This window comes from Falco biarmicus, chromosome 11 (genome assembly GCF_023638135.1).
Source record: "Falco biarmicus isolate bFalBia1 chromosome 11, bFalBia1.pri, whole genome shotgun sequence".
Classification (NCBI taxonomy): Eukaryota; Metazoa; Chordata; class Aves; order Falconiformes; family Falconidae; genus Falco; species Falco biarmicus.
In genome coordinates this window covers 26,482,969-26,496,959 of record NC_079298.1, presented here as the reverse complement: position 1 = coordinate 26,496,959, position 13,991 = coordinate 26,482,969, and the positions used below count along the sequence as shown (strand labels likewise).

At 41.8% G+C, this 13,991-nt stretch overlaps 1 protein-coding gene across 1 annotated transcript; it reads right to left on the bottom strand.

Annotated features, from left to right (window-relative positions):
- Positions 1-3,285: 3,285 nt before the first annotated feature.
- Positions 3,286-12,899, bottom strand: PRPF38B (pre-mRNA processing factor 38B). The gene is made up of 6 exons (XM_056356502.1): positions 12,479-12,899; positions 8,992-9,060; positions 8,546-8,697; positions 8,399-8,459; positions 5,622-5,845; positions 3,286-5,361 (listed from the first exon to the last, which is right to left on the bottom strand). Exons 1-6 carry the CDS (start codon positions 12,761-12,763, stop codon positions 4,509-4,511), a joined length of 1,644 nt encoding a protein of 547 aa, XP_056212477.1. The 5' UTR covers positions 12,764-12,899; the 3' UTR covers positions 3,286-4,508.
- Between the last annotated feature and the right edge of the window lie 1,092 nt (positions 12,900-13,991).

Below are 13,991 nucleotides of genomic sequence, written 5' to 3'. Positions count from 1 at the left end.
GAAGTGTAACTGTAACAGAACATATTATTTGCATGTCTGTTAGGAGAAAAATACGAAAAAAAAAAAAGAAAAGAAAAAGCGAGAAGCTGAAAAGGAGTCAAGATTGCAAGAAAAACCATGTCCATTAAACTCAAAAAGTAGTTCAAAGATGTAGGCAATTTACCAACACAGGGAGGAAAAAGAACACAACCAGCCAGCCAGTCCCACACCTCCTACGGTGGCTGTGTGTGCTGCAGGCGTTGGTATCCAAGGATCAGATGTTGTTTAATAATAATAAACACTGTCAATATGTGAAACATCACTGGCACCGAGATGATTAAAAAATATTCAGTCAGGATTAGTTTCAGGTTCTCCCCACACTGCGGCAAATGCTTTTTTATGGGTCTCACTGACTTGTTTTAAGATCACAGGAAAGAACAACTACATGTAGTGTTTTCATAGATGTAGTTTCTGTATGATTTAGTAGCATGAAGCTCTGGTTTTCATGAGGCCAAAAAAGCAACTAACCAGAAAAACCCAATAAACCCCAGAATAAAAAAACCCACCCCCCCAAACACAAACGCAATGCTACAAACTTCTTAAGAAAAACTTGAAAATCAACAGAATTCCTGTTGAAGACCCAGGGGATGACAGCATATTGGTATGGGAAGTAAAATGAATGCTTTCGGAACAGCAGAGTAACAAATTAGGTGATTAAGAACACATAGGTTATTTCATGATAGATGCCTTCATTAATGCTTACTTAATAAAATTTCAATTAATTGAATAAAAATGTATTAGTTGCAATTACACAGATGAACACACGCAAAAAAAATTGTACATATTGTTCTAAATACAAATTATTTGTAATTGTATTTGACACAGTGGTAGTGGCTCAAAACTTAGGCTGTTTTGAGTCCAAGAAAAAAACTGGCAAAAATCCTTGAGTTGGTTTCAGATTTGACCCAAAATTGCTGAGACTTGAGACACTTCCAGCTATTGGGGAGTGGGGAGGGTGTGCGGAGATACAACTACTATAGTTGTAGCAAAGCCTCAGGAGCGGCAGTTAAACACTGTTTGACCCTGCTTAGTAGCTGGCGCGTATGTAAAGTTATGTGTGCTTCCCAACAGCGCAGGAAGGGCTCAAACCTCTGCCCAAGCCAGTGGAAGTCATCTCATTCTTTCTGGTTCCCCTGCAGAGACCCCGGCTATTTGTGTACCCTCGCTATTTGTGTACCGTCTTTGCGTCAGCACAGCAACACTCAGCTGTCAATACCGCAAGTATGAGCTTGTTCATGTTTCTTCATCAACATATAAATGGAGTAAACAAACTGTGGGTACACATGGTGTAGTAAGTGCCCCCCAATACAATCGGCTACATTGCCCTGCCATTCAGGCTACCTTTTCCAGTACAGGTGGACGATCGCAACACCACTCCTATTGTGTTTAGAAGCCAAATACATACAAGCCCTTCCGTACTGGCCCGTTACCTGCACAGTTATGGGGCAACGGGTAGACATGAATCTCTGGGGCCAAAGCCTCGACCCTGTTTAAAACAAAAAATGCCAGTTCGCTACTTCTTAAGATCTGAAACATTCAACTGAGTAGTAGCTTCAAAAGAAAAAACTAAAAACTAAGTAGAGATGTATTTCTTAAATTATGTTATTAGTCCAGATAAGTACTTCCTTTTGGAGCCACAGGGAATTTCCAAGACAGATTAGGCCTCAAAAGGAATTACTACGGACACGTGGCGGAACTGCAGCAGCTTCAGGTTCATAACGCTTGGTTTGTTGGGCTCGTACCCCACCCGCGTCCAACAGCAGCTCTCCAGCACACCCCTGGGGAAGCACTCACACACCTCTCGCTGCAACTGGCAGAAATTTTCTTCTCGTGACCCCAAGCCAAACGCCCACTGCAGCTGTACCGCTGGCAGCTGCCTCGGAGGCTCCGCTGACCTCACCAGTCCTGACCACAGCTGCTGTGGATCCGTTCCTTCTGCTTTCAAGGAAGGTCATGTGGAATAAAATTGGCATCAGAAAGACAAAGAGGAACTGAAGAGTCCCTCTATCCAAATCCAAGAGCTGCAAGACACTGAATCCCGATGATAACTTCGGACAGGTGTCTTGGTCTGTCATTAATATTGTGCTATCCCTTACACTGCTAGCTTGAGCACATAATACGGATTAAATCCAGAAGTCAGAAAGGACTATTTATTGAAAAATAAAAGTCCCCAAATTACTGCACTCATAAGAGATACTGGCACAAGCTGGTCTTCGCACAAGCTGTATCAAAACATTCACTATCTTCATGGTAATAAGGCGGCGCTCTCCACCTTCGGGTCCAAGGTTGTTTCTCAGATATCTGGAATTTGCCTGCAAATAAACCGCTCTCTCCCTGCATTTCCCAATGGTGGGGGGGGAGAAGGAGCCCTGAAAGAACAAGCAAGTCAGTAACCCATCTTCCCTGACGGAACACTGGCCTTGCAGCCTCCCTGTCCGAGAACATCATTGGTTCAGAAAATCACAGACTGAAGGTTAAAAACGCACAAGGCCAAAAGCCTTCTAGTGACAATAAGGTAAGTAAAGTTGCCCTCACTGTTTCAATAGAATCCCTGCAATCCCCTGGCAGACTGCAGACAGTTCTAACCATCTGCTAGCCAGGGTATTTCTTAAGTGACCAGTAGTTTTTCTCCTCCTCTGTTAAATGAGAGCTCAGTATTTTAGTTTTACGCTGCAATGGAATGAAGTTGAAGCTTAAGCTTTCTGTCAAACTCATACTTAAGATCAGGTAACAAAAGTGTAAACAGTATCTGAACAACCTCAGTATTAAAAGATTTCTACTACTAAGGATCATGGTGACAAAGGAAAGGCTAACAATTCAGAAAACAGTAAAATTAGGGAGGAAGAAAAAACTGAGTTTGTAATCTTTTGCTTCCTTGAATCCTATGGAATGAAGCATATTGTTAGAAATTCAAGCAATGTTTGTTTTCTTCTAGAGGTTTAAAAAAACAAACAAACAATATTTAAATATGCCTACATGACCTGCATCACACAGAAGCAAGAACTGCATAAATAACAATTTATTTCTAGCTTCAGGTCACTTCATGATCATGAATGAGTCACAATTAATGTTCTTCCTATTTTGGGGCTGCTGCATTTCTCTGTTAGTTTCATCTTCCTTATAAAGGTCCTCGCTACATGAAATCCCTTACTCGTACCAAGTGTCACTTAGTCTGAAAATGAAACGTGGAGGAACCCAAACACTCTTCAACTGGCAAGGAACATGCAGGGAAAAGCTGACACCCAATACAAAGGAATTAATTGAGAGTTTATTCCAGATGGTTCTCCTCACTTAGTATACAAGTCATCAGAATAATCTATCAAATAGACTTGGACTTTAATGATATGATTTTTTTTTCTATAATGCATTTTGGTTTTTGCTTCTAACAACCTGTTTAAAAAAAATCTGCCAGATGAAATGTTCAGCACAAACTGCAAACCTTACTATTTGTAGAAAATATGACTTAAAAAAGGACACTATCAGGTAATTGTTATTTTAAATGTTTACACTTATAAAAATGCTTTGGAAGCTTGAAACGGAAATCCTTTGTAATAATTTTCTTCTTCCTACCTCCCTCTTCCTGTCTTCAATGCCTTTATTAGCCCAGGATTATCATAAATGACAAGAGTGCAGCTGCTGACTAAACGCATTAAAAGACCACAAATGGGTAAATTGTGGTTTTTAAAAAAAAATATGGAAGCATGTAACCTTTTTTCTTCCAAACAAATAAAAAGCATAGATGGCTACGGTTCTCATCTGTCAAACTTTACAGTGTCCGCTTGAGGTAGCCTTTCTGAAGATTTCCTAAACAAGCCCCAACATAACCTAAATCTTTGCATCAAAACCACTATCTCCTTGAAAGTCCACTCTCAACACCAGTGGTGATCAACAACATAACACATTTTAAAAGCTTTTGAAAAACAGCAGGTACAGTGGACATAAATGTTAATTCTAAATCTCCAGCCCTCAATGTACATTGTATGCACATAAATATCTCAGCTATAATACACATTCAAGATCCATCCCTAAAAGCCATACCATTATGTAAAGCACAGCCATGCTAACTTCAGGATACAAACCATAATTCCACGTCTACAAAATGAAAGTAGAATTAGTGGCAGTTTATTGCCTCATACAAATTTAACCAACATGGCAACCATGCCAAAGGAATTAAAACATTTTCAGGACATATGTACAGACTGTACATTTCAGAAACATCTGAACAATAAAAATGCAAGAACAATCTCTGCATTACGAATTAAACTAAACAAATGGTTTGAAACCGTCAATGCATTGAATGGGTTTACAAAGGCACTTCCCTACCCAAAATAGGAAATGACAATCTGCAGCCTAGAGGGAGGTTGGAGAAGAGTGCTCATCAACTACTGCACAATCTCAACTTTAAGAAAAAATAAGCAGGATTTAATCAAACATTTATAGGATTCAATGTGATCCACTTCTGAAAGAGTTCACACAGTCTCATCTTTGTTTTTATGTTGCTTTTCTTGGCTCTCTCGTTCCGTGCTTTGGCTCCTTCGACGATCGTGTCTGTCTGAATGGTCCTTGCTATCACTGTGATCATGTTTGTGGGAACGTTCTTTGCTTCTGCTACGCTTTCTAGATTTTTCTTTGCTGGGACTCTGGTCTCGTTTTCTGGACTTCTCAACACTATCTGTTCTTCCTCTGCTTCTGCTTCTACTTCGTTTATTTGACTTCTCTTTACTTTCATTTTTATGCTTACTTGATTTCTCTTTGCTCCTGCTTCTGCTGCGCTTACCTGTGTTCTTACTTCGGCTCCTACTCCTATGCTTTCTTTCCCGGCTTCGACTTCTACTATGTTTTCTCTCTTTTTTGGAATCCCTCTTGTCATCCCGGTGTTTCTTGTCATCTTTGTCATCTTTGTGTCTCCTCTCTTCCGTATCACCCTTACTTTTCCTTTCTTTCGACCTTTCTCTGGATCGATCTTTTTCCCTCTCACTACCTCTTTCCTTATCATAATCCCTCTCTTTTTTCCGGCTCCTTTCATTTTCTTTCTCTCGCTCCCTATCCCTGTCTCTCCTATCTCCTTTCCTGTCACGACTTCGACTACGGCTTCTGTATCTGTCCCTGCTTCTGCTTCGCCTCCGTTCGAGTGTGCGATCAGTACTCCGAGATCGCCGCCTTTCTTTTTCTCTCTCCTTAGCTTCACGTTCTAACCTCTGCCGTTCTCTCTCTCTTTCTAGTTCTCTATCAAAACTAGATGATCCATGGCCTTCCCGATGATGACTTCTGCTTCTGGATCTTCTGGGAGACCTCCTGGGACTGATGGATCGTCTTGGAGACCTTTTGAAATAAAAAATATTCAATATGAAACACAATCTTTTAAAGTTAAGGGCCTTTCTTTGCTTTCCAGTTTACACTTTAGGTGCACAGTCTATATATAATCTTAAATACCAAATATAATCTGATTATTTTAATCCATTAGCAGCCACAAAAATTTTGCCTATTGCCTTAAAACCAATCTCAGTAAGAAAACAACACGTTACTGGTACTAAGTAGTTCCAACATTTTAACATTCATTTTCAAAACAACACGCATATGACCTTGAACGTCTACGTTCTGCATGCCGGTCTATTTCTTCCATTCCCTCCTTGCCATCTTTCTTGATTTTTCTAGGTCTGCTTTTAATTTGCTGGTCAATGGTTTTCTGGACTGGCACAGGAATTCTTGGAAACAACGTTGAAAACCATTCAAGCTTAGTGAGGAAGGAACGAAGCATCTCCCCGATGGTCATAACGCAACCCCCACCTGCCTTCACATCCAGGTCCTGCAAAATACAAGCAAAAAATATCCTGATGGTCAAAAATGTTCATTACTGATTTAAAAAAAAAAATGCTGCTACAATACTGCCCTCTTGAAGTCTCATGATTATGAAAGTTTACTTGTCTCATATTCTAATACATTTCCTTAGAGAAATTCAAACTCTGCACCCTTTGGATTTGGCAGTACGTTACAGATAGGGAATGGGACTTAATATATATGCATGCAGGCACATACTAATCCTGCAGCCATCTGGATGGTAAGGGACTGTCGATGAAGAGATTAACGCAAAATCCCCTTACACAGTCTGGTTATATGGTATGATCTTGCATTTTATTTAAACGCCACAAGTTGAGAAGTCCTCTCAAACTACATTTAATACTCCATTTTGTGGATGTACAACTGCATACCATCATACCCAACCCTGTGGCCTAAATCATTTAAGAACTACATCATTGCCTATCTGAAAATGATCATAGGAAAACCTCTAGTACAAAATGGCATCCTAACAGAATTGGAAGCAATAGCAAACCAACTGCCATGAAGCAGTGAGGTTTCTAATTTAGAAATATGTAAAAAAATAAATAAATGAACAAATAATTGGAAACGCATAATCCATGATGACCATTGTCTCTGAAAAGGGTCATTACCGCATGAAGGCCTTCTTGCTATGCCCTCTCACAGCTCAGGACATGTTAGTCAGCTATTGTCAGTCCCAAACCTATAGTGCAAGCACACAAGGAAAGTGAGATTTGTTATCTAAACAGGAAGAGAAAATCTAAATGTAAAACTGCTTGCACTCACACACATTTAAGTGTTCAGATATACAGTTTTTCCAAATATAATTCGCTGCAGAGATCTAAAGAAGAAAAAAAGGAGTTAAACGTAGCACCTGGAGAGTACGTACAGTTGAACAAAATAAACATAAGAAACATTTTTATAATTAACCCTGTGTCTTGGGAAGTTTTTCACAGCAGCATGACAAAGGATGAACTGCTTCCCCATATTTAAGAACTGGAGAAAACCCAAAATTCCTGTAGGTTTAAGTAATTCCATATGTATAAATTTGCTTCGTCCTATTGGGCTTGACCAGGACTGGGGAAGAAACTCAAGACAAGCAGCCCCACGCACTTTTTCCTACATAACACAAAGCTACTGAAAGTGACTGGGAAAGAAACACTAATGCCAAAAATAAATTGGGAGTTTTTAAACAACAACAAATATATGCTGATAACCAATAACTGCATGGACTGAAATGTAAAAACTGAAAAAGGTGCTTTGAATAATGAACCAGTTAAGACCTGCACAATGAATCGCACTTGTGATGGCTTTATTATCCTGGAAATCAAGTTGTTTGTGGGACCCTGCGAATGAAGCCACCCCAATCCTCCTCATAAGTTACAATGCAACATTGCAGAGAAGAGTTCACATTAACTAGCACCACCTGAGGGAGAAGGAGGATACCACAGCAATGCAATCAAGATTTAAATGTGGTTTGATTTTTGTTACAAACATACAAGACAGGTTTACCTGAAATAAAGCTGTTCCCTTTGCACAGTGTTTTTGATACTTAGCATGAAATAAGCTGTTTAAAATATTTAAATACACTGCATTGCAGTCAGATACATGCATAATTAACACTATTTTTAATACGAGTATTTGGACATCATTTGCAATCACAACATTTGAAATTTCTTGAAGTAAATGCCTAATGTCACACTGAAGAGGGCAACTGATCATTCCTGTTCCGTTCTTAAATCTTGAACGTAATTTAAAACCTGCTCAATAAATACAAATTGCAACAGCAAATATCAGACTGCATAGTCAACTTCATAGACCGAGAAACCGCACCCACCAACTCCAACTCCACTTCTCCAGACAGTAAATCAGGGCTATGGTACCAGAGGTATTCTCCTTCTTTACTGTTCTTCAGTTAACAACCTGTGTTTCTTTTTTTGCCCCGTTAGCAAAGATATTAAGGTTACCAGACACAATACCAACTTATGCAATAATTAGGCTGTTTGTTTCTCCTCTGAAGAGATCCTGGGTTTAGTTATTCCAGGACCCGAATAATAACCACAGAGATTTTTGGTAATGTTTTTCAAGGTGAATGTTGGTTTCTACTATACACTTCCCACTCTTCTATGTAAGCACGAATTGAATTCCCCCTGTCCCAGTAATAAATGCAAAATACAAATGTAGCACTCTCAGGACTTACTATACCTTGCTTAAAAATAACTTTTTGTAAAAACCACACAGAAGCCACATTTACCCAGCCTGCTAACTGCATTCTGATTTAATAATCCTGTTTCACACAGGTTTGTAATATTTGACACAGTAACATCCTAACCAATGGAAAATTATGTTAAGTATTTGAAACCTAAGAAAAACGACCCAGGTCCCAGCTCAGACCTGCTTTCTGCACTAATTAATGACATTTCAAGAACATAACATCGCAACATTCAAACTACAGAAAACCGTATCAAAACAATGTTTAAGCCTAAAAGTAGTAACATGAAAAGAAACAAAAGAAAACAAATTATTACCCTCGCCGACATACCTCTTCATCGTCAAGAAAGGATTCAAACCAGTCCCACAGATCTGTAGGTGGCTGTGTGTACCTTAAAGTACAAAAAAAAACCCGTAAAATTTTCATACGGCTTTGTGTGTATTAGATTAGGCATTAGTTGATTATATTGACACTCACCTAATATACATAAATCCAAGAGCCCTAATATATGGAGAGTCTGTATGAGTTATAAGGCCCATCACTTGCTTACGAGTGAGTTTCAGTGTAAATAGTTTGTAGAGCAGACAAAAGGCAGTAGACACAATTCCTCCAGTTCCAACACCACGTACCTTTCAAAAGAAAAAAAATGTAGGTGACAATACTGAAGTCTGAAAGACATACCCCAAATCTACAAAAGAATGATAACTTAATATAGGATAAAATCTAAGTCTACAAACTGAGCTATGCAGAAAAAGTAACATTACTTGCATCCACAGCTCTGGAAGCAAGGGGAATGTATCAACTCTTCGTAATAAATATAATAACATCTAGGGACTGAGCCAATATACAAACAAGTTTTAGCTATGCTTGGGATATTTATTTACCAGACAGAAAAATTTAAGGCGTCACGTACTTCTACTTACCCCTCCACACATCCCTGTCTGGCCTGCTGTTTTTCTGCTCCCTTTTTCCCATGGTTCAACATGCGTAACCTGAAAGGGGAGGTGAGGGGGAAGAAAGAGCATTACAATCACAACCTCCATAATGTTTAACTGCCTATGCAAACCTAATTTAAACTACAGATATCCTAAATCAATCTTAAATAGCTTGTCTTCTACCAAATACAAGATCAAGTTTGCTTTGCCGTTACAGCAAAGCACTTGTTTTGTTTAATTACCACATTAATTATAGCCACAATTATGAAGTTTAAACAAAAACAAAAAAACCCCACACCACCAAAGCAAGCACCCATGTTTATCCTATACTGCATGAACTTTCAAATACTTGATGACTAAACCCCATCATTACTATTTTCTAAGGTGACTAAACAATCACCTTTAAATAAATAAACTGTCTCTTAACAACTTCAGTGATACCTGCTGACGTACAGCTGAAGAAGCCAAAACCTATAGCCTTATGTTCATAACTGAGCCTAACTAGAGATTCGAGTATTGCCTACAGTTAGGACACAAGATGTCTATAAAGTGTAGTATTTTAATCTAAAAAGCCAGTTTTTTCTTGTAGACTGGCCTGATGATCTTCGATAAAACAGTTCCCAAGTACTAATGAGCAATGCTTGCCTAATTCAAATCTTTTGAGATGCATTTAGAGATAAGTGCATGAACACAGTTAACCAACACCATTCCTTACATTTCACAATAAGAGTCATAAACAAGCTAAGAACAATAAAACTGCCTACGCTATATTTGAAATTGTAAAATTCAGAAAAGTAAGGCCTGGCTCAAACAAGTATATTTCCTAAACACATCAACTTAAAAAAAATAAATAAAAGCAAGTCAAAAAAGCTACAACCCTGTTATATTGGATTGGGGATAAGTCTGTGGCAAGTTATACTGTAGTTCACAAATTAAAATTCTTTAGCAATACATGAAACAAAACTGGTTATGTACACAACCACATGAAATCAAGAGATAATTTAACGGCTGGACTCATTGAACTGGTTTTTTTTTACAGTTGCTGTCTTATCTAAATAAGAAACATGACAGATGCCAATAGTTAGAATTCAAATTCCACTGTAACTTCCTGTATTAGCATCATTATGAGAAGTTCACAAATACTACAGCAGTAACGCTGCGCATCCTTCTGATTATTTATGGTTTTGCCTCTCAGAGGAAATGAAAAGTATTTTTTCTAGTCAAAGGATCAAGTATGATACTATCACGATGTAGTTGTCAATTTTCTTAATTATGGTTATATTTATTGGCCACAACCAACATAAACATGCTGGTTTTGACAGATATCAGTAATAAAACCCAAAGCTCTGAAAACAATGTTTATTTCAGAAGAAAGTATTTGAAGTTTTGATCCTACAAAGACTGCTGTATTTGCTTAACTTGTTGGAAGCATACAGATTAAATGAAGTTGAGGACATGCACACAGTGCTAAAGATCAAGGATAAAGAAAGAGGAAGTCATCCACTCTGCAAATACAGAACTGAAACAGGAGACCAATCCTACAAGTGAATTAATTCAAATATCTAGACAGAGTCCCTGTCTTCAGAGATTGTCCCTACCGCTAGCTGCCTGTATCACTCAAGATCATCTTTCCTGATAATCCAGCACCCAGAATTGTTAATTTTTTAATTAGCCACTGATTTTGGTTCCCAAACAAAGACAAAAATATTCAAAAATCCCTGGTATAGTGGATATTGCACTCTCGCACTCAAAAAAAAGCAGCCAGCAATCTTTCAGGAATTTAAAAACACTAACAATTTAAATTTTCTGCCTATCAATGAAGTACCTTAACCATCAGCTTATCTTCTCCCTCACATCTATTACCCATGAGTAACTAAGGGGCTGAGTTTTCTCTTTATTTAGCATGCAGTTTTGAGTCACGGTTTGAACTGTCAAGTTCAGTAGGCAAACTTTATGTACATTAGATTAATAAGCAGATATTTAATGGTATGTCAAAATTCCTCCCCAATTTAAGATTAAGCCACTTATGGAATGAAACACAGACAAGCAAACTATTTGGCCTACTGCAGCTGAGCTCTACCAATACCAAGAAGATGAATCCCATCGAGTATTTTTACTACATCTGAAAGGGTCCATGTAAAATACAGTAACCTCTCAAAATTTTCTTAAAATATGCTTCTTTTATAAATTTTTCAGCTCTCACCATCACTTGGAAAAATAAACTTTGCTGCTTTCCATACTGACAGTCAGAACGAATTATTTCTCTCCCATACACAGTAAGCAGTAAATTAACTCTAGAGAAGCTTTGTCAACAATCTATATTACTCAAAGTATTAGGAGAATTAAGTAGTCAGCTCCAAATGACAGAGCACAAGCAGACAAGTGCTGTCATTAAGAGGAAAAACGGTAGCACTGTTTTCATAAGGAAGTGCAAACAATGCCAAAAAATTCAAAATACTGCCGTGGAGTTACTTCTTACAGTTGTAGTGCCTTAAGTACCTTGACTTGCCCAGGCTAAATAAGACAAAAAAAGTTGTGTTTGGTTTTTTTATTACTATTTCAAAGTGCATTGAAACCCACTGACACAGTAACATTATCAAACAAAATAAATTCACCTGAGAAAAATATCTCAGTAAGCACCAAAGTACAGCTGACTGAAGACAGCAGGCTGAATTATCTAAGTTTTGCTCTCATGATCGGAACAAAGAATGTGGCTGTGTTGATGAGCATTAATTATGCATACCTCTACCTGGGAGACTGGCTTGATGGAAGCCTCGCTGCAAAACTGATTCAATCCTGCTAACAAAACAAGAACTGAGACATGGGTGCACTAATACAGTTCAGTTATCTCCCCAGCACATCCTACCTAAAGCCAAGAGAAGCGCTAAAATGAACTAGGTTTTTAATTGGGCCTGGAGGAGGGGGATCCTAACCTCTAACTGAGGAAGAAGACCACGTGCAGCCAACCTCCTGCTGAAACCACCTACAGTCAGCACTGTACCTTCTGCGCAGTTACACGGCATGGCAACTGCTAGGCAGCGGGGCCTGCTTGTCTCTAGAAGCGGCATGCAGATCGGGTCCCCTCCCCACTCTCTCCGACTGCGAGCGCAGTCCTTAGACGGCCATTTCATCCCCACTGCCCTGGCTCACGCTGCCCACTTAAAAACCGACTTACAGCTCCGTAATTCCAAACGAGACGCGACACGCGCCTCTTTTGTAAAAGAGAGAAGGCAGCACCTTCGATTCCCCCGAATAAGCGATTAAAAAAAAAAAAAAGAAAAAAAAAAAAAAAAAAAAGAGAGATCTGCTCCCGTCCCTTACCGCAAGATAAGGGGCAGGAAAGCAAGAGAGAGAATCCGCAGGCCGCAACCAAAGCCTCGCCCCTCCACCAGCCCCAGCCGCGGGGAGGCCCAGGCCAGGCGCCAGCACAGCCCCGAGGAGTCCGCGGCGCCCAGGGCGCGGCCCGCGGGCTCACCTTGAAGTAGATCTCGTCCACCACTTCATGGTAAGTCTTAAGCTCATAGAGCTGCACCTTGAAGTAGGGCGACGAGAGGATGTTGGTGAGGATCATGGGATTCAGGTTCATGGTCTTCTCGTTGCCCCAGAGCGGCAGCACGTTGCCCTGCTTGCCTGAGGCCGCCGGCTTAGCGGCTCCGCTCTGCAGCTGCTGCTGGGCCGGCGGGACGGCGCCAGGCTGGTGCTGGGCCGCCTGCTGCCCCTGGCAGTTCCCGGCGCCGACGACGGGGCTGTTGTTGGCCATGGCGGCTCAGGGCCCGGAGCGGGGCGGCGGCACGCGGCCTGCGAGGCGGACGAGCGGCCGCGCCACACCAGAGCGCGGGCTGCCGGGCCGGGCGCTGCCTCCGCCGACTGCTGACAAGATGGCGGACTCTGCGGAAGTGACGGCTTCGCCTTCCGGGGCCGAGCCGGCCAATCCCCGCGGGGGAGCGCGGCGGCGCGCGGCGGGGGCCGGGGGGAAGGGGACGAGGAGGCCGCGCGCCCCCTCCCCCCCCGCGCCCGGCCCCTTCCCGCGGCCCAGGCCGAGCCGCTGCCCGCCCCGCGCCGGTCGGGGCCGCCCGCAGTAGCGCTGGCCCTCGGCCGGGGCCCGCTCGGCCGCGGGGCTGCCCCCAGCCAGGCGGCGCCTGACGGCCAAGCCGCGGGCCCCGCGGCGGGGAGAGCCCGGCCGGGGAACGCGAGGGGAGCTGGCGGCGGGCCGGGGGGCAGCCGCGGCCACCACCGTGACGCGCCGCCCTAAGCCAGGCACTCGGCACGGCCACCCCTGCCGTGGGGAACGCGGCCAGGGCGCCGCAGGAACGCGGAAGCGAGACCCGGCCGCCCGCCGCTGCCTCCACGTTAACGGAGAAGCCAAGAAATAACGACGGGGTCGCTCAGTACACAGGGATCTCGGGGGAAGAACGTGTGTTGCGGGCTGCAGGGCCGGGCCTGGTCACCTGCAACCAGGGCTGGTGACTGGGGGCCGCGGCTTGGCGAGGGTCCGGCAGCTTCCGAGAACCTGGCCATACCCCACGAGAACGCGCACTGTCCCCTGTCCACTGCTGCTACATTCAAGCTGGACATCCCTATGAAATTACTGATACCACGTACAGACTCGGAACAATCAGATTTGGGTTAATGCATTTGAAAACAAACAGCTGGATTTCACACAGTAACTGTCTACATTTAAATGCTAACAGAATGAAAGAGGGGAAAAAAACCTCCAGTTTTACCTGAAATATATCTGATAGATGAGTTGAACTTGAATTGTCAGATTACGTTTAATTCATTATCCAAAGGTTTCCAATTCCAGATTTTGAATTACGTGCTTTCTCGCAAAAGCAAAAATGACCCTAGCTGTGTACTTTGGTGTCAGGCTTGAACCTGAGGTACGAAAGGGCAGCTGAATGCACAAGTCAAAAGAATTGCCAAGAGATTCTAAACATCAGATGATTGTCCAAAAAAATAACAATGTCCACCAAAATGACTGTACCCCG